The 24,673-nt window shown below is 42.6% G+C and overlaps 1 protein-coding gene across 3 annotated transcripts in view; it reads right to left on the minus strand.

The window, feature by feature from the left end:
* Positions 1–193: 193 nt before the first annotated feature.
* Positions 194–24,673, minus strand: part of LOC132875583 (myotubularin-related protein 3) — a 58,069-nt gene continuing 33,589 nt past the window's right edge. For 2 of the 3 annotated variants that reach the window (XM_060912465.1, XM_060912467.1), the window contains 10 exons: positions 24,210–24,321; positions 22,769–22,964; positions 21,907–22,092; positions 21,516–21,686; positions 19,262–19,407; positions 16,671–17,574; positions 12,219–12,326; positions 8,924–9,015; positions 3,429–3,455; positions 194–1,064 (listed from right to left, as the gene is read on the minus strand). In XM_060912465.1, coding sequence (XP_060768448.1) covers positions 884–1,064; positions 3,429–3,455; positions 8,924–9,015; positions 12,219–12,326; positions 16,671–17,574; positions 19,262–19,407; positions 21,516–21,686; positions 21,907–22,092; positions 22,769–22,964; positions 24,210–24,321 — 2,123 coding nt within the window. In that variant the 3' untranslated portion in view covers positions 194–883. The remainder of the gene's footprint in view (positions 1,065–3,428; positions 3,456–8,923; positions 9,016–12,218; positions 12,327–16,670; positions 17,575–19,261; positions 19,408–21,515; positions 21,687–21,906; positions 22,093–22,768; positions 22,965–24,209; positions 24,322–24,673) is intronic. The other variant, XM_060912466.1, reaches the window with a different exon arrangement.

Consider the following 24,673-nt stretch of genomic DNA (forward strand, 5'->3'; position numbering starts at 1 on the left):
TACCGTAGGTTCAGAACATATACCCAGTTAAATCCAGGTTTGAGGAGGAATACCATAAGTCTATGAGTAATTTTGTTTTAAATGCAAGCTAGGAATCCAGTTTCCACACAAGTTTTGGTGAACATTACTCTCGCTTGGCAAAATTAACAGACTTCTTTTCAAGCCTGACTAAAAGACACTTGAGCCTGTAAAGTTTAGCTTGGCAGTGTGTTGTGCTTTTATTTTTATTCACTTTATATTTCAGAGCTTCAATGACTCCAAAAGCAGCAGCAGCACAGGAAGAGAAAGGGGGAGAGAAAATGATAGCTTTTACCAGCGCACACACCATTTTCTAAATCAGCAGCAAATGAACACAAGGTTTGAAACAATCAATGAGCCCAAAAAAAAAAATAATCTGTTCCTATTTGTCTCTTAGGGTTGTGTATTCAGTTCATCCAGCAGTCCAGAAAGGGAAGGGGGGAGGAAGAAAAAAAAAAAAAATTCCAGAAAGGCTTCAAAAAAAGTGCTTCATTTCTCAGATTGAAAGACTTTAATTTCAGCATATACACTGTGCCCTTTGACTGTACATGGCATTATATACACACACTTGCTATTCACAGGAGCACAGAGTCATTCTCTAGAGTTCCACATGGCTTTATATGATGTAGCACTGCATATATAAAGGCCTGTGTTTGCGTAGCGCAACATTAAATCTAGAATCCACATGGCAAGAGGCAACAACTTCTAAAAAGTAATAAATTATTTGATGCCTTAGTTTTGGGATTTATTTAAAACCTCCGTTATTTGAAAGTTATACTAAATCTAAAATCTCACGTGAAGCCGATTTGGTTAAAATTCCTATAGGACAAGAGTCATTCAGTCGATCAGCATGTTCGGGTTCTGTTCAGTTGGAACTGGCTGTAATGGGTTTCTCCAGCTCCAGGTCAGCAGGAGGCAGCACAGGGGGCACAGCAGATGGGCGTAGGTGCCCATAACAGGCCTGGCACACACGGTTAGGCTCATACAATTGCTGACTCGTTGCCTTGTGATCACAGCAGCTGGCACAGAACACATTCCCGCAATTCCTAAGGGGAGGAGAAAAAAAAAAAGTACATTAGTCGGTTAGATTCAACCAAAATAAAACTCCACAGCTTAAGTGCAAGTTTTAAACTAACAGCCATCCAAGTTTTCTAAATATTAAAAGTATGCAGTCATTTAAGTAGTTCCCCCCAGGTGGTCACAGTGGTGCCAACATCTACAGTTTAAAGGTCATAGGCAATGGTCAGAGGTGAAATATAGAATATCAACTTTGTCTAGAAGAACCACGCAAAAATTCAGTGTCCAATTTGCACCCTAAAATTGAATAAAATATACTGTTTACATCTGTGGTTGGTAGAAAAGAGCAACTGGACTTGCTTGAAAAGTCTTGAAGACGTTTCGCCTCTCGTCCGAAAGGCATCAGTTCTGTCTGTCTAATAGGGTTATTAGACAGACAGAACTGATTATGCCTTTCGGACGAGAGGCGAAACGTCTTCAAGACTTTTCAAGCAAGTCCAGTTGCTCTTTTCTACCAACCACAGATTACTATGTACCTGGACGACTGAGCATCTTCACAGATATACTGTTTACATCTCACTTATGCACACCTTCACCGCCAGGGGACCATCGTCATGACGCCATTCAAGCCAAACAGACTGGGAGCGGTTCAGTTTACACTTGAACAGAGCACACATGTACGAACTTGTCATAAAGAGGTGTAAAATGTCTGAAGGTGATCGCAATTTTGAAGTAGGAACTCTCCAAATTGAATATCGAGAGGTGAAACCATGTGCATGATCCTACAGCCACTGCAAAGTAATCGGTGAATGTGACCGTGCGACCTCGGAATCGGACAGCGACTCCGCCAACTCTGATCGAGGTGACCCTGGACCTCCTCAACAAGACTGGCGCCCAAACGATTTATCCTGGTAGTTATGATAAATTCTTACTTTCAGCATAATACTAAATAAGAGCCCTTTTGAAGAATAATTAATTAAACCACCCTCCCTAGTGGATATAGGTAACGATTACTTGACAGTGCGCTGGTAGGCTACATTAGCCTTCCATCCGCAGCATTATACTATTTATAGCCAACTCTAAGCAAGGAAATATCCCTTTGTCTCATTTCCACAATGATTGTACAGGATCCCTCAGGATTCTTGACTTGTCAATTGCAAGCAAGCGTGTTTACCTCCAATCTTCTTTTTGCTTGAGCATTGCTACTCAGTTTCTTCTTTGACTGCTTGATTTTGTTTCACGTGCACAATCCACTCTCTCCGCCTCGTCTCCTCTTTCAGAAAAAGCCACTTGCTCCACCTCTTTTCTGGAAAAAGGTAAAAACTTCTTCCTGAACCGGTCCTGTTGTTACAAGGTCACTGCACAACAAAAAGGCATGGTTTTTCCCCCCTTTGGAAATTCCCAAACACACATCTGCACTCAAGCTGAACGGTAATGCAAGTAAACAGAAGTGGACTCAACTCAAGCAGTTTGTCTCGAATGAAGACGACATCACGCACCAAGTGGTCACGAAAACCGCCAAACAGAAATTTACTGCGATCTGCACTAACTGATTTTAAGTTACTTAATACTTCTTGGGACAAGAAGTTTGAGGGTTTAACAGTTTAAAATGTGCATAAATTGAAAACCGTTGCCTATGATCTTTAAGGTATGCCTCCTTGCTATGGAAGTAAAACATGAATTCACAGGGCAGAAAAGCCCAAGTCTCAAGTGGGAAGAACTTGTTTGCTTTGGTAGCAATTTGCACCAGCATCTGGGTCAGGATTATCAAAACCACCAGGTAAATTCCATTCCACTACACTCAACTGAGGTTACCCGTATTGAAAGTGTGCACCAAGGCTCGAACCTGAATTAGTCTTGGAGACCACACTCAAAATGGAAGTTTGGTGGGGAAAGAGAGCACTAGTCTGTTACTCCACCAGGGGCAAACTCGAGCAATAAAAGAAAAACCTTCACACAAAGAAGTCCATTAAGGGGGTGAACATTTATGCAACTTTAACCTGGAGCCATCATTTGAAAATTCCATTGTGACGTTCTCATTACTGAGAGTGTAATGTTAGGGTGCTTTTTTTGGGTCTTGCCCACTTGACATTGGAGTAATTTGTGTGGCCCGTTGGCCAAAATTTGACCAATGAGCCTCAGTCATGTGGGCCAACTGAAAAGACTGCTTGGTGCACATCTGAAAATCAGATCTCATGCACCCGCTAGTATTTTTCGTTAGCAATGTTGGCACCTCTTACGGTAGATGAGGACAAATGACCATTAAGATATCTGCATGTGGAATACTGATAAAGCTTTCATGTAGAAATGAAGGAGAAAGAGACATGGACAGACAGATGGGAGGGGAAAAAACAGCACATGCATGAAATAAGAGAGGGGAAGAGGAATCTCACCAGGCTTCCTCAACAGGTTCTCTGGCACTGTAGGGAGAGAAAGGGAGGAGACAGGACAGGATGAAAAGTCACAAAGAGAGAGAGACAAAGAGACTGAGAGGACAGAAGGCCAGAACTAACTGAAGAGCCCATTTTTGTTCATCTGAGAGGACACTACATTCAAGGTGAAAGTAATCACTGTCCATCAACTGCAGCATGTGTGTACCACAGACATGAGCACATTTCTGGGGAGGGGGTAAATCACTGAACTTGTGTTTAAAGGGGAACTGAAGTCATTTTTAAACTTGCTTTATTTCTTAATTAACGTATTACTCAATTACGTTCAGTTTTATTACCCTTATATCGTGACTCGTATTGGCATATTATATTACACTTCTCAGCCTTTTTGGTTTTTAGCCATGTTGAATGTAGTTCGTACGGTCCATGGCAGCCGTCGCTCATCTGCGTGATCTTCACAAGACTTGTGAAGCATCAGTGCTGCCATTTTGAAAACTTTACACAGCAGCGGGATCATTCCAATTTAGATTAATTTTGAGATTTGCCAGCTTCATCAGTGAAGTCCATACAACTTTGAACCATTGGTAAAATAAATTTAAAAAAAAAAAAAGCTTTCAGACACTAGTCCATCGTGCTGGTATTTATGTCACAATTAAAATGTGCCAGATCAGTCAGCTGGTGGGTTTTCAAAATAACATGCATGTATTTATGATAAATCCATATTATACAGAGCATATTTCCCACATTAATCAATACAAAGTGCCTGCATCCTTTAGTTTTTTTTTGTTTAAAAGGCTGAACACTTCTTCGCTGCTGCCTTTTATTAAATCAAGTTTGAGACTTGATTTCTTTCAGTGTGACTAATGCATGATGGGATATATTGCTCTGGTTAGTGACCATCAGTTTTACACTTTCATGATGCATTGTGGGATACTTTGAGTGCACTATATAGGGTGTAAATAACCCTCACTAAGGTTTCAGACAGCACTACAAAATGGCGTCCTCACTATATAGTGCGATTTTGGACACAGGGAAAACTTGCAGCTTGATTACATCAGCATTCGAGGGGGGGCACACATCTTGAGAATGTTGGCAGACGGTCACTTTGATTTCTGCTGCATGTTTTACTTCTGTCCTACAAGGTCTTGCACAGGTCATCTCGTCAAAGCAACGGCTGTAAACATATGGACTGATATTACATAAACTCAACTTGCTATAGACCCCTTTCACTGACATCACCCGAAACCGGAAGTAAACAAACCCTGCGCCATATTGGAAGACCAACAAACCCGTGATTAGGGGGAAATAACGGCAGCGCACGGTATTTGAACCCACGAGGCACTTGGATCATCAAAAACCTACAATGGTAAACTTTTGTGCTGTGTTAGGGTGTTCTAACAAAGCTGATGGGAAAGGTGAAAAGAAGTCTTTCTACAGAATACCAGCTGTGATTGAGACACAAGGGGAGCAAACCAAGGAGCTTTCTGCCAGGAGACAGAGAGAGTATTGAGCGGCTTTATGCAGAGCGGATCTGAATACTTCAAATCTACAACAGTACAGAATATGTTCAGACCATTTTGTTACTGGTAAGTCACTAGGCTAGAGTGTTGTAGAACATTTTTTTAAATGTTTACTGAATAAAAACATCCTTAATTTTATCACATTTATATGTTATGTATTTCATTTCTTTCTTTTGTTTTAATTTCTCCCTCCCTCTTTGGATTTTAAATATAGTTCCCCCCATGTCCAAATAATTCAAATATATATAAATACAACCCCGATTCCAAAAAAGTTGGGACAAAGTACAAATTGTAAATAAAAACGGAATGCAATAATTTACAAATCTCAAACTGATATTGTATTCACAATAGAACATAGACAACATATCAAATGTCGAAAGTGAGACATTTTGAAATTTCATACCAAATATTGGCTCATTTGAAATTTCATGACAGCAACACATCTCAAAAAAGTTGGGACAGGGGCAATAAGAGGCTGGAAAAATTAAAGGTACAAAAAAGGAACAGCTGGAGGACCAAATTGCAACTCATTAGGTCAATTGGCAATAGGTCATTAACATGACTGGGTATAAAAAGAGCATCTTGGAGTGGCAGCGGCTCTCAGAAGTAAAGATGGGAAGAGGATCACCAATCCCCCTAATTCTGCACCGACAAATAGTGGAGCAATATCAGAAAGGAGTTCGACAGTGTAAAATTGCAAAGAGTTTGAACATATCATCATCTACAGTGCATAATATCATCAAAAGATTCAGAGAATCTGGAAGAATCTCTGTGCGTAAGGGTCAAGGTCGGAAAACCATACTGGGTGCCCGTGATCTTCGGACCCTTAGACACCACTGCATCACATACAGGCATGCTTCTGTATTGGAAATCACAAAATGGGCTCATGAATATTTCCAGAGAACATTATCTGTGAACATAATTCACCGTGCCATCCGCCGTTGCCAGCTAAAACTCTATAGTTCAAAGAAGAAGCCGTATCTAAACATGATCCAGAAGCGCAGACGTCTTCTCTGGGCCAAGGCTCATTTAAAATGGACTGTGGCAAAGTGGAAAACTGTTCTGTGGTCAGACGAATCAAAATTTGAAGTTCTTTATGGAAATCAGGGACGCCCTGTCATTCGGACTAAAGAGGAGAAGGATGACCCAAGTTGTTATCAGCGCTCAGTTCAGAAGCCTGCATCTCTGATGGTATGGGGTCGCATTAGTGCGTGTGGCATGGGCAGCTTACACATCTGGAAAGACACCATCAATGCTGAAAGGTATATCCAGGTTCTAGAGCAACATATGCTCCCATCCAGACAACATCTCTTTCAGGGAAGACCTTGCATTTTCCAACATGACAATGCCAAACCACATACTGCATCAATTACAGCATCATGGCTGCGTAGAAGAAGGGTCCGGGTACTGAACTGGCCAGCCTGCAGTCCAGATCTTTCACCCATAGAAAACATTTGGCACATCATAAAACGGAAGATACAACAAAAAAGACCTAAGACAGTTGAGCAACTAGAATCCTACATTAGACAAGAATGGGTTAACATTCCTATCCCTAAACTTGAGCAACTTGTCTCCTCAGTCCCCAGACGTTTACAGACTGTTGTAAAGAGAAAAGGGGATGTCTCACAGTGGTAAACATGGCCTTGTCCCAACTTTTTTGAGATGTGTTGTTGTCATGAAATTTAAAATCACCTAATTTTTCTCTTTAAATGATACATTTTCTCAGTTTAAACATTTGATATGTCATCTATGTTCTATTCTGAATAAAATATGGAATTTTGAAACTTCCACATCATTGCATTCCGTTTTTATTTACAATTTGTACTTTGTCCCAACTTTTTTGGAATCGGGGTTGTAAAAAGAGAAGTAGTAAATTAAAAATAAATTATGAAATAAAATCCATAACAGCATGAATACAGATTGCAATAGTGGTCAAGTGCTATAATTTTTTTTAACATGATAGTGGAGAATTTCATTTAATCTGCACTGATTATTATATGAAATATAAATGAACAAATTCTGAACAGGTCTTTCATAGACTGGAACAACTGTTAATGTAGTAAAGAACACACAGTTAGCATGTTAATAAAAGAATTTGCTGCTACATTTCAGGTGTAGTTTGTTTTATGTATGTACTTGCATAGATGTGTACTTGGTCTTCCAATATGGCGCCCTAACAAAATCTCATGGTGTGGTGACATCACACGAAAGCCCTCTATAGATAGTTTTCACTGACGTCACAGCATTCCGGGGAATGCCCCCCAGCCGCCATCTTGCAGGGCAAACAAAACGGACCATCGCCACTACTGGCTACGTTATCTCGGACAAATTTATGAAGTTATATAGTCAGTTTTCTAAAATAAAGATCAATGTCGGCAAAATCAAGCAAACAGAAGTATATAGATACAGTAGACGACATCTTGACAACGGTATGCAGCCAAACTGGCCTTGATTGGGGGAGTTGACCCCTACGAAGTGGACAAAGATGTATTTTAAAGTGACTATGCTTCATCATATATACTTCAAACTCTAAAGGCTGTCTGATATATACAACTTTATAATCACAGTGCACCTTTTGGCGGATGCTGCCTGAATCGCACAGATCCGTTTTTTTTTTTTTTTGGGGGGGGGGGGGGGGGCGTTGGAGTGTCTGATAATTTCAAAGTAAATTCTGTATTAAAGTTACTAAATAAGCAAATCTGTTACAGTCCATGAAACAGGATGTATAAGGATGAGAAAAAAAAAAAGTTTAAATTGGAAAGCTGCACACATTTGCGCAGTCCTGCACACCGCTCAGGCTGCGCAAATGTGTGCAGCTTTGCGATTTAAACTTTCTCATCCTTATACTTCCTGTTTCATGGACTAATGGATTTGCTTATTTGGTAATTTTAATACAGAATTTACTTTGAAATTGTAATCAGACACCCCAACGCCCCCCCCAAAAAAAAAAAAAAAAAAAAAAATCTGCGCAATTTGGGCGGCATCCGCCAAAAGGCGCGCTGTTTGCATCCCAAACACAAATCAAAATCATACAGAATAGACCTAAAATGTTTTTCAAAAATGACCCTTGCGTGAGTGAAGTGACAAGTGTCAAATAGAAAAATGTGACAAACGAGCGATATCAAGTGTACATTACAATGTAAATGTACACTCAGCGGTTCCAGTTAGGCATTCTCCAGAGATTGTTCACATGTTTTGGTTTCCAAAAACAAACTTAAAACACAATTGATTGTTTATTTAAACAACTTACCACTTATAAAATGATCGGAACAGACTGTTTGGAAGGCTGAATCCTTGCAAGCCATAGATTTCTCCTTTGTATGCCGAGTTTGTTTGCTCGCCTTCGTGCTCCCGTACAGTGGGAATTCCATAAAAGCTCCGCTTGACTTCATCTGACCTATTACAACAGCCATGAATACAACAGGTGTGCACCATTGCTAGCTTTAAATAGCCTGCTTGGGTTCTTTTGAAGACTTTGTACTCGCGCGTTACAATGTGTGCTCAGTCACCCGTACGGCAAGTTTGACCCGCAAGATGGCCGCCACTAGGGAATCCCTGACTGTGACATCATGTGAAAACTATCTATAGCAGTGACAAAATAGCTGTCAGAAATGCACTCTTACATTTTATAAAATAGAACTTTGATAAAAATTTGCCTGCGGTTCCCCTTTAAGGGGAAATGTTTAGTTTTCAATTCTGATCACACTGCCACGCTTTTTTAAATACATTTGTGTGCTTAGATTAACAGCTTCCGTTAGAAGAGAGTTTCATTTTCAATGTCCGTTTCATCACTAGAGAGAAACGTTAATTATGCCTGTGGTAAGTCACACATACTCTAGACAAGTGATGGATAGAAATTAGACCAAAACATTTTTCCTTTAGCATGGCCAGGATTAGCAAACAGGAGTGTGCTTTGAGGTGTAACATGTAAAGGACAAACAGAACACGTATCCGAGTGAGGGCAGACGCCATCTTCACCTGCATTGCTGTTTTCTAGCAGCAAGCCAGAACTTGCTTTCACATCTGTAGCAGTGTGTTGGAAGGTGGTGATCAGGATACCAGTGAGGGACCTAGAAGCACAGAGAGGGGACACAATCAGGATCCCTTTACTACGTACCACACACTGGGTAAATAGTTCATGTAAGCAAAGGTGGTCAATGAGCTGTTTAATGTCTGCCAGTCATTTTTCAACCAAGATTGAGATTTTGCATTAAAATGCTTCATGTAAGGACGGCCCTCTATGCTGCACATTGTTATTTTCTCATGCTTTTCCACAGAACAGAATCTGCAGAGCAAATAAAAATACCACCTTTCAGATTTTAAGTGTAGGTCATAAAAAGAACCTTCCAACACCCAATTATTTTTGTTTAGTGGCCTGAAAGCTACCAAATTCAAAGTCAGACTTCCAATTTTATTAGTTTTAACTAGAACAGTTAATGAACTTTAGGCCACATGGCCCCAAATTCTCTGCCTTTTTTTCCCCTTCTTTTCTTGCTTCACTGTGACACAAGATACCGTACTACATCATGCATTGGGCTTTCCCCATTTGTTCAAGACATTATGGGATACAAATCTGAAACAGGTGAGAACGCTGGAGGACGCAAGGGAAACATGAAAGACCGACTACAGTAATGGAGAGTGAGAAGACATCATGTGAGGGAAAGGAAACGCAACGTAGGACCAAACTAATAAATACTGGCAGTCAGTGAGCACCTTGTGTGATCAGCTGTTCATTTAACAGAATGATGGAACTGTCAGTGCACAGTCAAGGTAAACCTGTAGATGGCAGTAAAGCAACACTGGATGCCAGCCACCATAACCCCCCCAAAAAAAAAGCACACTTCCTCTGCTTGACTGCATGAAGTGAGCAAGCAATTTCATGCACATTTTTTGCTAGGGAATCCCTTCCACTTAAAATAACTAACTTCCCAGCCACAGAATGGCCTGATACTTGAGATTACAGAAAAAACATCAATGACCAAATTTCACCGGCTATGAAATCGGAAGGCAGTCTACTTTTAAAGGGACTGTATGGCATGATGTGGGCAGAGTCCCTTACCACCACCACATTTTTCATCTAAACAGCACATCCCAGTGTTCTATTCCTCTTACGTCACAATTCAAGATTGTACAAAATGTGTAGTGTGATTTTAAACAATGGCGTCATCCATTTACAATGGGGAGGAGGAAAAAAAAAAAGTTCCACATTACAGAGCTTGTTTGTGAAACACCTTCCCATGTCTGAAAACTTAAGGCCAATTTATGCTGACAACCCAGTCCTTGCAGATGGCATCTGCGTAGCCCCCCCTTCGCAGACGCTCTGCACGCACCTCCCAAAAATTGTGACCACCGCAGAAGCCTCGCGGACAAGAGGGCTCTGATTGGTCCACTCTACACGCACTTCCGCTTCCCTACTTTCCCGGTTTGGTTTCACTACCGCCATTTTTAAAAACACAAGCGAAGATGGAGCAGCACGAAGAGCGGTTGATCGAGGAAGTACGTACATCTATACGACTCCAGTTCTAGTCATTATAAGTAACTGGAGGATAAACACTCCACTAACCACACCCACCAACTACTAGTGATTTCACGACTTCGCGCCCCCTTGCGTTGTGGCGGTGAATAACATCGCACACGCCTATTACTCCCCGCTCAACGATAAATTACAACCGTCTGCGAAAAGCCATCTGCGAAAGCCTTGTCGCAAGAGCATGCAGAGGCCTTAAGCATCCCCCACATAGAAAAACAAAAAAAGGGGTCTCTTTAATATATTATTTCACTGGGAAAACTACAAGTAGTACATTTCCACATGAGATCCAGGACACAGAACCAAAACCTAGACAAATCTGTCGCTCAGGGGAGGGGAGGGGAGGGGAGGGGGATGAACATTTTGACAAGTCTGGGTACTTGGCGCATATAATTTGAGTGGGGCACACCCTTCACATTGGCTTGAAGATATCAAGTTTTATCTTCATGTTGAAAACGAGCATATGAATTACACTGGATCTGACATTTTCTGATATTTCACTCGCACACTCCCAGCATTTTCCTGCCGATCAGACATGCAGTGTCAAAATGGTGAGCAGGCTCAAAATTCTAACTTCAGCACGTGTTGATAAAACATTAGTGGCATGAAGAAATGAACTTCATGTTCAAGGATAAACTTCATATCTTCAACGCGACTGCATAATATCCTCATATTTAAAAATAAAAACCCTACAAGCAGTTCTCGTCTCCTCTGTCCACCTGCACGAGCTCCTGTTTGAGCAATATCCTGAATCACTTAACCCTGAGCTCAATCAGGTCATTCGGAGTCTTATTTTACTCAGACCATGTTTAAAAATAAAATGATTGGCAGACACTGTACATTTATATACACAAATTCTAAAAAACAACAATATTTGGAGTCTTACAGGTCATGAAATGCATATTCTAAATGTAATTCTTAGGACGTGGGATACACCTCAATTGGGGTTTTTAAACAAAAAACAGCTATGTGTCACCAAGTCAGCCCCGTGCGTTGTACACAGATCTACAGAGTATGCACAGCTGCATGTAAACGGGAATTAGTGAAATTCATAAACAGTTTAGTAGGAATATTGTCTTTGGCATAAGGGATTTAAGTAAAGTGTTCCATACTACAGTTCAAACGGAATTTGGAGAAAAAAAAAAATTTATATATATATATAAATAAATTTTATCCCATTCGGGCCAAATCCAGAGCTAATCACAACACATGCTAGTGGAGAAACTAGTTTACTGCATGACACCATTCACGATTTGCCAATTCGCCTACTGGCAGGGTTTTTTTTGGAAGTGGGTAAGAACTGCAGAATTTGGAAGAAACCAAAGTGGAAACGATGAGAACATGGAAGACCCCACACAGATTGTAGCTGGGCACCTTAGAGCCATGAAACACCAAACACCGCTGTACTGGAAAAAGTTCAGGCTACTGAAATTAGATTTTACCAATACTTATATTCACCAAGATTTCTTCACAGTAGAGTGATGGAGAGATCGACTTTTAGGTTGGAGAAGTCATCGTGGAAGGGCAGCAAGGTTTACTGTAGTGGAATCTGATCAGTCGTGCTACAGGACACTATAACCCAGTAAAGCATCTCCTGCTAATCAAGGCCCCTGTCCACGTCTGCAAAACTGCAGTTTCCATCATCATGCTCACCATCCTCCACAAAATCCTGTGTCTGGAAACCTGCCTATAGTCTACTACTTGTAGAGTCACACTCCTCCTCTCCCTGATCCCTCACTCTCCTACCTGTTTGTCTTGCTGCTCCTCATTTTCCCAGCTTTCGGAGAAGATCTCAGTGCCGCAGTGAGACAGATGCACAGCCTCCACATTATTCTCTCCATCTGGCACAGGCGTCTGGGCAAAAGGATAGTTTAGATCTCTGCTCATGTGGAGCTACTTTTTTTTTTTTTTAAACTGAAGGGGTTTTTTTGCACCACGCATAAACAGAATCTAGACTGCATAAATGTCCAATTTTGCCTCAGAAGTGTGCGCCTGTACAGACCGTTTTAGGAGAAATACTCCAGTGTTTTAGCCACATTTCCATCTGTTGCACACATGTGATTACCCACAGGCAAGATATGACATTTCCCTGTCCTCAAAACAAGAAACCCATTTACCGAAAATTTATTTTTATAACTGGAAATGTTTACACAGAGCTTAGGGCTGGTTTTTTTTTTTTTAAATAATCAAATAGAGCTTAAAGACCAGCTAGTGGTAGCGTGTCTGCCTCTCAATTGGGAGATCATGAGTTTTATTCACGGTCAGGTCATACCAAAGACCATCATAAAAATGGTACCTACTACAATCTGGCAAGTCACGCTGCAATACAGATGCGAGTGGGGAGTTAAACTCTCAGTTACCAGAGGACTAGCCCCCTACCGTAACCCTAGCTATGTAATAGGAGAGAGGCCGAGGGCTGTGGAAACGGACATCGGCGCTGCCCGACGCGCCACATGGCGCGGGAAGGACTAACTTTTTTTTTTATTTTAATATTTTATTTCTACTATTGTTTAATTCTTATTATTTTCTTTTAATTCTTTTAATTAATTATTTAGAATAAAGATAATTATTTTATGTAATTTTATTTCTCTATTGTTTACTGTTTTTGTTTTTACTTCTGTAAAGCACATTGAACTGCCATTGTGTATGAAATGTGCTATATAAATAAACTTGCCTTGCCTTTTAAATAGAGCTAAAGGAGTGCTTCAGTTATTTAACGACTAAACTTGAATCTGGATGAACCAGTATCAGCTGATGCTCAAGGGGTCGGTATTTGCATCAGCGTTGGAACAGAAAGTGATGTACCATCCGTAAAAAGCACATTCAGTTTAAATTGTAATCATTGCTGATCCGACATGGTCTAAGGGCCAATTTATGCTGACAACCCAGTCCTCGCAGACAGTGTCGCAGATGGCGTCTGCGAAGCCCCCCCTCACAGACGCTCCGCGCGCACCTCCCAAAAATTGTGACCACTGCAGACAGCGTCGCAGACAAGAGGGCTCTGATTGGTCCACTCTACATCCGCTGTACACGCACTTCTGCTTCCCTACTTCCCCGGTTTGTTTTGTTTTCACGACCGCCATTTTTAAAAACACGAGTGAAGATGGAGCAGCACGAACAGCGGTTGATCGAGGAAGTACGTACATCTATACGACTCCAGTTCTAGTCATTATATCTCGATCAAAGTGCGGACTCGTCCAGTCACCATTGTTGTTGGTGTTGAATGACCTGTTGCTCAGTAACTGGAGGATAAACACTCCACTAACCACACCCACCAACTACTCCTAGCGATTTCGTGACTTCGCGCCCCCTTGCGTTGTGGCGGTGAATAACATCGCACACGCCTATACTCCCCGCTCAACGATAAATTACAACCGTCTGCGAAAAGCTATCTGCGAAAGCCTTGTCGCAAGAGCATGCAACTCACCTAAGAGAGTGTCTCAACCACTGGGCCACAGCTCACGAAGCGCCATCTAGTGGGCCACAATTTTTTTCCCCCCCTGAACTTGAAGTTAAATTTTTGACTCTGAGTAGAGTACAATTACTGGGTTCCATCAGACATCGCATCCGCCTCATTAAGCTGGTCATACTGCAGCTCACAATGCTTTGTGATGGGTTATCGATGAAAAGGAGGCATTTTGGTGGAGATATACACGCGAGCTAAAAGTTGTGGTCACACAGCAAGTGAAAACTTGACTCATACCTTCTCACGCTCAAGCGGCCACATGTGCCCACAGCCCGCATGGTGTGCATGCTTGGGACCCAGTCATTATAGAAAACACTTGATAGATACTGAGTGCAATCAGCACGCACAGATATGGAAGCTGTTTTCAGAGGCTTTGCACAGCATCATGGTCATGTTTAGAATGCTGTTTAAATACTCAGCTCATTATCTGTAGCTGCTTTATCCTGTTACAGGGTCGCAGGAGCCTATCCCAGCTGACCATAGGCGAAAGGCAGGGTACACCCTGGACAAGTCGCCAGGTCATCACAGGGCTGACAGACAACCATTCACACCTACAGTCAACTTAGTAACCAGTTAACCTAACCTGCATGTCTTTGGACTGTGGGGGAAACCGGAGCACCCGGGGAGAACATGCAAACTCCACACAGAAAGGCCCTCGAACCCAGACCTTCTTGCTGTGAGGCGACAGCGCTAACCACTACACCACCGTGCCACCCCTTGTTTAAATACTTGTTTTTGTAAATAATCACACCTGCTAATAAACACACTTCCTGAGCTTTGATCCATTTACCGCCATCCATCTTGTGTCCTGATCCCCAGATCTTTTATCCAACCACATGTTTAAGAAGTTGTACACCTCCATGCTCTTCCAGGTTATCAGTTTGTCTGTGTAGAACGATGTCTACAGCACCAGGTAGTTTGAGATGTCAGGGAAACTCGGATGGATAGTTTTCCAGCTCTTCGGGAAAAATCCTTTATTAAATGTTTAAGGATCTAATCCCATTGAGTGGCTTCTATATCCACTTGGTTTTAATAACTTGTTTGCTGTACACAAACATGGCAATAATTTCTTGTATTAATGGACCAGACTCCACTTTTGGATCATTAAGCCCTTTTGACTGAGAATGCCCTGCATGCATCGTTGGCTTCTGGCACATCCATACAGTTTTAACCTCCTAAGGCCCAAGCTGGTTTTTTTACATGCATTTTTTATTTCTCTTTGCTATTTGGGCTTATTAGAACCTGATTAGAATAAAAACTAAGCATCATCTTTTGATAAGATGTACTTTTAGAGAAAAAGTATGTCCACATATGTGGATTCTTGTTCCGAATTTCTAAAAAGTACTGTCCACGCACGTGACCGCTAAGCCCTAGGAGGTTAAAGACAATACCTACAATTAAAAACAGTTGGTTTTCATTACATTTATTTAATTCCTGGGCTCCCATATGTAACAGGGTGATGTCGCATCCCGTCAATACAATAGCTTATTATTAGAGTCTAATGCCGCTTTTCCACTACCAACGCGGCTGAGTTGGGCTGAGCCGTGCCATGCTGAGTTGGGCTGAGTCAAGCTGAGTGGGGCTGTTGGAGTTGCATTTCGACTACAACCGCGCTGAACCGTGCTGGCTGGAAGTGGGTGGACACATTGGGTGGAGTTAGCGAAAGTGGGTGGACGTCACGTGATGTCGTTAGGCGGCGCAAACAGTGACATCAGTGATCTTTTAAGCGGTAGTCTCACAACCCGGATAGTAAGCAATAAACATGGAGGACATGGAGTCGTTAGTGTTGCTGGTCTTGATGCTGTGGCTTGTTGTCACTGACAACGCCAACAGATACTGGCAAGAGCGTATAGATGAGGCGAGGCGCATAAGGCTTCATAATTCTCGTAATTCTCCTTCTTCCGGGTTTACAGATCCCAGCATGCTTGCGGGGCGTGTGGGCACTCCTCCTCACCAATCAGTGCACAGGGGAGTGTCTCCTCACGCCCCTAGCCCCACTCAGCTCGGTTTGGCTCGCTTCAGCCCCACTCCAAAGCCGTGCGAGTTTTGGGGGCTGAGCAGGGCTGAAGCAAGCAGAGTCGTGCTGTTCTTAGATAGTCGAAACGCGAGCCGTGTCGGGCTGAAGTGAGCTGATAAAGGGTAGTGGAAAAGGGCCATTATAGAAAAGCTAAAATAATTGGGGATTTTTTTTTTTTTTCTTAAATGGGCCCCGATTTGCTACAAGTATGAATAGGTCGGCCTCAAAGCAGAAAAGGCTGAGAACCCCGGTATAAGAAAAACAGTTCAGGATCTGCTATTATTAGAAAATAAGAGGCAGTAACACTGCTTCATAACACCTCACTGTTGATCATTTTCCTAGTCCTCGAGTGTTTTATTAAGTGAGCGGAGTAAGTTACAGTAGCAAGAATAGAAGTCAGTTACTTTAAGGATCTCACCCACACAACCTCCTGCTGAGGGGGAAAAAAAAAAAAAGTTGTGTCCTTGAGGATGCGTTATACGGATTCTAAATTTAAGTAGCTTTGCAGATTTTGTGAAAAAAGTGTTTAGTTTGCAACAACTGCTGACTTGTATTTAAAAGTAACAGGATCACAGGAAAAGGTGATCGTTCTTGTCTGTGGTAAAAATCACACATGCTACAGATAGAGTTAAGACATTAGATTACATCCAAGGAGTTTAAAAAAAAAAAAAAAAGGCCCTACAGATTAGAGTGTGTGAACACATGTCTTTCTCACCAGCTCGCCACTGACGTGCAGCTTGTTCCACAGCGCCTGCACCTGCCTTTTCAGCGTCTCCACCTGCAGCTGATGTCCCGCCTCCATCTGCCTGAGTCGCACCTGTACAGCGTCCCTGTGCATGCTGAGCCCATCCTCGCCCAGGTGAGCGCCCTGAGCCAGTACTCGCCCAGGACAGCCAAGCTGTAGAGACCCGGCGCTTGCTGTGGATGTCTGGCGGCTCAGGGATTTTTGTGAAATAGAGCTGCTAATGTGAGGATCCTCAACGTTACACACAAGTCTGTCAAGCATCGGCTTCGGAGATAGAGGTTGTGAAGGCGAGTGGAGTGAGCTGGGTGTTTTTAACGGGTCCGTAGAGTCTTCTTGTGGAGAAGGGGAGTGAAATTTCAGGTTATTAGTTAAACAAAGAGGCTCTTTAGTACATAAACATTCCTGGCTGCTAGTGACAGGTCCAGGATGAGGTGACGAAAAGACAACCGAGGTGACGGATTCCCCAGCAGAATGTTCGAGCACTTCGTCACACGCTGAATCCTCACTGTTCTGTTCAGGCACCTCGTCGGACAGCTCGGCGAAACAGGGTGTGCCAACAACTGTCAAGGCATCCCCACCCTGGTCTGCTAAAATAATCTTTTCCATTTTAGAGTCCATGTGCTCCACCCTGTCGAGTAATTGCTCATTTGGAAGCTTCTCATCCGATCCAGTCATTTCAGGATTATCTGTAGTACAACAGGCTGCTTGCTCAAGTTCCTCCTCAGGTGACGTTTCTGCTGTTCGCGCCTCTGACCGAACGTGCTCCTGCCACGACTCATTGAGGTTGGGATCGCTGCAGCGACGGTTCGACACCAATAGATTCGTTCCCTCACAAGCTGTCAGCAGGTGGTCATAGGAACGGGTCTTTGGCAGTCTGTAGGAAGGATACGTCAAGTTTATCATCAAAGTCTCAGATGTGCAATTCCAGATAGCAATTCCTTATAAACTTGATATGAAGCACTCACTAAGCAACTCAACACACCTGAACTAACTAGCATCCTACCCAGAACTCCAACTTAAATGTGATAAAACCAATTTGCATGGTCATGATTTACTGTCCCAGGCAGTGTTCCTGGATCCACCACAATCCTGACCAGGAGAAAGTATTGAAGATGAATGAATAAGCTGGAATGTGACAGGTTTGGTTAAAGTGCATATCACAGGTAAATTCAGGAGCAAGATCAATGCAATTCCTATTTTATATTAAACTTTGGTCAAATATCTAACATTCTGTGCATTTTTTTTTTTTTTTTTAACCTTGCACAATACCAGAAAAATTCAGTTGAAATCAAGCCATTTGAGGCGAATTGGTCCGCCTCTGAAAAAACTTGGCATTTGGATTTCCCAGCAAACACTAATTTTCGTGACATCGCGTGCGGGACGCCTCCCTCTGAATCCTACATCAGCACTGGTTTGTTTATGAGAAAACGACCTGGTGGTTTTCTGCAAGTTTCTTCAACGTTATCACGTAATTATTAAAAAATGGTTAACAGATGTATCGTAGGAGGGTGTAGCAACACCAATCTTGATGGGATTAGTACTCAGCATTTCCCAAAAGACCGGACAATGAGAGAGAAATGGGAGCGCTTGGTCTACACAGGCTGTGCACTGAAACCGTGCAAAGCTCGCACAGCCTGCTGGCGCTTCCGCAGGTAACGTCACGAATCTGGCTCCAGACTCCCTTGGGATTTTTCCAGACGCATTTTATTTTCTCCTGTAGACAGATGGCCTTGTGCAAAATTACCCTTCTGGATGAGTGTGTAAAGAGACATACTTTCATATTTAAAAAAAACCATGAAATTGGTCCAGAATATGCACTTTAAGGCCCTGTTTGTGTTTACTCATAAGAAATAGCTAGTAACCAAAATAAAAAAGTTTACTAGCTCATTCAGTAGCTGTTAACTAGTTAGCTAGCTTGTCAAACAAGCACCCCCCCCCACACACACACACAAAAAAAAAAAAGCCTGTCAACACTGCCATGTTTTCCTAAGCCAATTCTTGTAGTTTTGGCTTTATATTAAAAGGGAAGGGAAAAAAAAAAAAAGCCACCCACAAACACCCATTTGAGATTTTACATGGGTGTAAACCTCAAAACCCATGCGCCAGATATAGCCAATTCCTCATCTGGCCCACACCAACAACTTATGCAGGAATTTTTTTCCCCCCCTCTCTTAAACGAGAGGCCACAGCAACAACTCGTGTTCCATCTACACCACCAGCATAACTGATTTAATGAATACCAGCGTCAGTAAAACAAGCTGACTGCATAAAAACGTTTCCCCCCAACCCCCCCCCCCCACACACGTCAACTTCTAAACAAAAAGTTTGACCTTTATCAATGCCACAATGCCTCCACCTACAAAAATGCTGAACAGATTGCAGGCATGGTGAGAAACTGACGACATGTATTTTTATTTTCTGCAACACTAACAGTAGCTGCAGTAGTTTCCCCTTACTAGTGTTCATCCTGCTCACCCCAGTCTCTACTCAAGAACGAATGGATTCAGAATTGTAAACAACCAATGGGGGGTCAGAGGTTACCAGGCTACTGCTGCCTTTACCTGCAAGGAGGCATGTCCTCAGGTGAGGCTGAAGCAGTGGAATATGAAGCACATGACTCCTCACAAAGCAAGGAGGGGGAGGAATTTGGCAGGTAGACTGCACTCCACAGCATTAGGTTCCTCACGTGGCACACCGGATGTAGCACCTGTCAGGACGCAGACCAAACAGAAAATACAGATGGGTTCACAGGATGCACACTCCACCTTTTGCTTTCAAAATGGCCACCCAAATTGCACTGTAGAGTCTCCGAATACACCAAAGGAACTCCGACAACATAGTCAGCATACCAGTTAAGTACATTTAGCACTCACAGCAGCTTGAGAGAACACTTGCCTCAGCTGTGCAAGAGGGCATTTTGCAAAAAAGGTGATTGAGAAACTAACATGGGGATAAAACAGATCCTGATGTTGAGGAAGAGAGCATAACGGTCAACTGCCGACGGGTCTCTAATTGGCCGTTTTACATTTATACCATTTAGCAAAGACATCCCCTCATGATCGTACATACATGCCATGGTCAAAGAATAACGTTACACAGAACCCATGTAAGGACTAGTACAGCAAATAATGGTGCAAGTTTATAGTGACAGGTTTTTCCAGCACAAAAACATATGGTTGTAACGACAGGGCAAGGTTATATAGATAAATTTTTAAAGGTCCCATGGCATGGTGGTTTGTTGATGCTTTAAACGGGCTCGTGGAGGTTTCCGGATGTTATATCCGCAGCCTTTCTCGAAATGAACCCTCGGCACGTAGATATAGCTTCCTGGGAGAAAGCCCCATTTCAGCGCTTTTCCCAGAGCATCGTTTTGCTAATGAGAAGCAGGAGGCGGAGAAGGGTAGAAGCGGGTCTTATTAATATTCATGACATGTAAATGTGTTAGCTCTGATTGGCTAACAGCACTGTGACACTACCTCCAGTGGGTCAGAACAAGCGGATGTGGGCGTCTTACTATGGCGAGAAAGAAGGAACAAACCGCGAAGGGAAAAATACCACGCGCTGACGTCATTAAGGTGCGACGCGAGGAAATAAAATAAAATCAAATGATTGGGTTTTTACTGAACAAACAAATAATGAACGAGTGACCAAAAAAAAAAAAAAAAGGTGCCTTTGTAAAAACTGTTTTGATTGGCTATTATAACAGAGCATGCTGCATGCTTTTTGGTTTTGTAGCGCAGAGTACCTGGCTAACTGCAGGAAGCAGTTAGCTGCACAGCTAATGTAGCCATTGCAAGGCTAATGTGGCACCGATTTTAAAACACGGCAAAACGACTTAACAGTTATACACTTACTTGTTCGGTGTTTGTTGCTGATGCGGCAGGGATGCTTGGTACGGACCCAGGCTTCAGTGACAGTTGATGTGCAAAACCTGCCCTGTACTGTCCCAAGTTGTGGAAACATTCATCAGGAAAATGCTTCCGACAAACATACACCGTCTTAGGTAGACTCGACGGCGTATTATTGGAGTAAATAAAATTAAGCCACTGCGTCTTCAGGGGCTCTCCCGTCGGCAGTAAAAACAGACTCCTTTCTGTGTCGTCACATCCATGTACAGCGCAACTTCCATGTTTGGTGGCAACTTTTGAGCTGGGCGGGCAATCCATACAGTGGGTGGGAATCCGGGGGATCATCTCCCTTGCTGACGTAGGCAAGGGAAGAGTTTATCAACGCGCCATTCTCAAAATGTTGGGCATAGTTTGGTTTACACATTATGAAATTTCTAGCCACTGGGGTGACTTAAGGTCAGAGGAACTCATTTTAACGTTAAAAAACCTCAGAAAGTGAAAATTTCATGCCATGGGACCTTTAAAAAAAGGCTTTAAATGTTTACCGTTATGGTGTACTGTGATGTAATATTTAGTGTAGTCTTTGCATCATGTAGGGGTCCGGTGGCAATTGGGACAAGTCTTGTTTCCTTCTCCTGCCATATTTTGTTTACAATTAGTAATTTATCAATCTGTGAGAATAGTTTGAGTTCACCACAATCTATGGAAATATAACTCCGTGAATGAACTCACTTTACAGTCATGTAACAAGATTTAACCGGTTTCGGTCACAGCGACTACAATGTTCATCTGACATGCAACACAAACTTGTACGCCTACTCAATCCCATGGCCAGATGCGCAACAGTTTTCCAAGTATGAACGTTTGCCGCACTTCCTTTTGCTGAGCGCCATTTGAAAGTGTTCTACCACCGAACACACCCACCGACATGCAGTAAAAACAGATAAATGCAGAACAGAAGCAGTACCATCTCCGAGAGCGGCGAGTACAGGATGTTATGGAAGGCTCTCTTAGCTGGCTGAAGTAGAGACCAGACGGAGCAGGTGTTCTCGAGTACGCCTTGCTCCTCTCGCTCTTTCCCACTGTTGCACAGGAATGTCCCAAACAGACAGGAGTAGGTGTGCTGCACCAGCTTCACCTGCATGACACACCCAACAGTTAGTGCCAAGCAACAACAACTGCTACTTCCAGTATCCTCAAAAATAAAATCTGACACTTAAATGAAGCACTGATTCATGTACATCTATATGAACTGGAATGAATCGTTCCTAATTTTGCCCAAGCTCAGGTCAATTAATTGCTCCTGAATGAAATGTCTGGAGCAGTGTATAGTTGGAACAGTAGATGGCGTCTGGTACCAGAAAGGCCTCGTTGAACTGAAAAGAGCAGGGAAACTGCCTCTGCAGCTGGTGCACACAATCTAGCCATTGCAGAAAGACAGGACAGCGCTCGTTCACATCCTCTGCGTTTTCCCCATGTCCACAGCGGTCTGCAAATTTATGGCCAAAATCCAGCCACTCAGTTTCCACCAAAACCTGGAAACCCTGGGGGGGGGGAGGAAGCAGTTATTTACTAGTAAATACCAAGTCTGGAAAGTAGAAACATTTTCCACCTTCAAGCACTCAGTATTGTATATAGTCAAGGAAACCTCATCACATGCTAAATAGTTTGACATCAGCAGCATGATTAAAATCATAGCTATTTAAAAAAAAAACCCACACCCCCCACAACTCCCCTTAGATGAATGAGCCTCAGATACTGAAATTCCACAAGTCTACCAGTAACCGTTTACTAGCAGGTCAAGCCAGCGCTACAGGGAGGACATGAGGGCCTTTGCATATTGTGTACATTTATATACCCTGGCATTTTAGACCGTGATCCTCCCAGGTAGTTTCCTAATCATTAAAACAAGCAAGTCATTAAACTACACATCAAGTGTGTGTGGGGCAGGGAGAATAGACACTCCATACTATAGAGCTGGGCAACAAGAGATATGAAAAGTATGCTATAGCAGCACCCAATGAAAAATATGCCAGGAATTTTTACACCTCCAAAAGGCTTAGCTCAACATAACCCCTCTGCATGGCGAGAGGTGCATTTTTAAACTGGTCCGAGTGTGTTGTAGCTGGAAGACATGCACTTAGTTACATGATTAAAGACATGAGACGTGCCAGATCCATGTTAGAAATTCTGTTAAACCCTGAGTGTCCCCCACCTCACCTCTATGGTTCTGTAGTATGGGTCAAGCAGCAGTTTGGACAGCGCCACTATCTGTGGTGTGCGATCCCAGCCATCAGAACAGTGCACCAGGACGGGCCTGCTGTCCCGATCCACAGCGTTCACTACTAACAGTGATGCCTTCAGCAGCAGAGACAGATGCTGCAGCCATTTTGTGCCTTCAAGAGCAGACAGCCAACTGAGAGACCGAGAGATAGGAAAGAAACGTTACATACAGTGGGTTACAGAAGTATTCACCCAACTGAACTTTCACATTTTGTAGTGGCGTTACAACCTGAAATTGGATTGAAGCTACACGTGGTTGTTCCTCTAACTAAGGACCACTTTACCCAGGCAGGTCACTGACTTCTGGTGGACAGTCTTCTTTAGACTGTCACGGTTGTACCATGTTTTAGTGGCACTTCATGGGATGTCCAAAGGTTTTTGGAGAAGAGAGGAAAAAACCCCACCCACCCTTGAAGCATCACCAACTTGCCTTCATGATGCTGTTTAGATATGTACTTGAGGTTAATCTACAGCCAAATCATTTCAGTCATCGGACATGTCTTTTGTTAGAATTTCACTGGAATCAAAGCAGCAGTTTAGACTATCGCATTAAAACATTGTGTTCAAGGACTCTGGAATTGCCATTTTGTGACACTGAAGTCTTTCCAGGTCATAGTTTACACCATGATATGGTCGCATGAAAAGTGAACTGGAACACTACAAATCTGAGCATGCTTATAGCTCATTTGCTGGTCTAAAGAGGTCAGACAGGCATCCAACAGGTCTTCAGATTTTTCATGAGGATTGAGCCATTCACAACCTGTTACCTTGGCGATTATGCCACTTTGGTTGTTGATTCCAGGTTAAACACTTAAGCAGTTGTGAGGCTGAGCCTGCTGTTGCATTCACAAATCTTGAAAAACCACTCGTGTTTGCTCACACCCATGCTATGCAAATTCTAACAAAACCTAGAGCCTACGAAGAAGTGTTTATATTAGGATCATGGTGACTAATTGTACACAGGTCAACACCAATAAACATGCAACTAACTTCCAGAGCAACATGCAAACAAACGAGACCATTTCAAAAGGGATGAATACTTCTAGAAGCCACCGTTACAGTGATTAATTAAAATTGAGGCGTGATGTTCAATTGCATTTGGCTTGTTAGCATTGACATCAAGTTTATTTGTACAGCGCTTTTAACAATAAACATTGTCGCAAAGCAGCTTTACAGAATTTGAACGACTTAATTTTATCCCTAATCTATCCCCATGTAATCCATCCCACATGTGAAAGTATTCATATGTTGATTTGTTTTTGAAGTGCAAATATTACAAAAATATGAACATGTCCAAACAGCAAAATCTGTTCTCACATCCCAGTGTGTTCAATCTCATCATTTCAGGGTGTAGGAATGTTGAAGGCAGTACACTCACTTGGCAGGGTCGGGCACTTGTGCACAGAGAGCCCGTAGGCACTGGAAGCTCCTCCTGATCGAGTGGATGTTGGCCATGCCCATGAACATCACCTCAGAGTTTGGATAGTACTCTGTACAAAAACAGGCCAGAGTATTTTGAAGGTGAACTGAAGTCTAATCCGATTCAGATTATGAACAACTTGTCTTCATAGGAAAGTCAGTCCTCCTGTCTACTTAAAAAGCATACATGCAGAACCATGGCCTCACTTTTGTTTAAAAAAAGTGTCTCGAGACCTCAAAAATGGCACAGGAATAGTTTTAAGCACCAACAATAAATCTCATCTCATTATCTCTAGCCGCTTTATCCTGTTCTACAGGGGTCACAGGCAAGCTGGAGCCTATCCCAGTTGACTACGGGCGAAAGGCGGGGTACACCCTGGACAAGTCGCCAGGTCATCACAGGACTGACACAGAACCATTCAC

This window comes from Neoarius graeffei, chromosome 28 (assembly GCF_027579695.1).
Source record: "Neoarius graeffei isolate fNeoGra1 chromosome 28, fNeoGra1.pri, whole genome shotgun sequence".
Taxonomy (NCBI): Eukaryota; Metazoa; Chordata; class Actinopteri; order Siluriformes; family Ariidae; genus Neoarius; species Neoarius graeffei.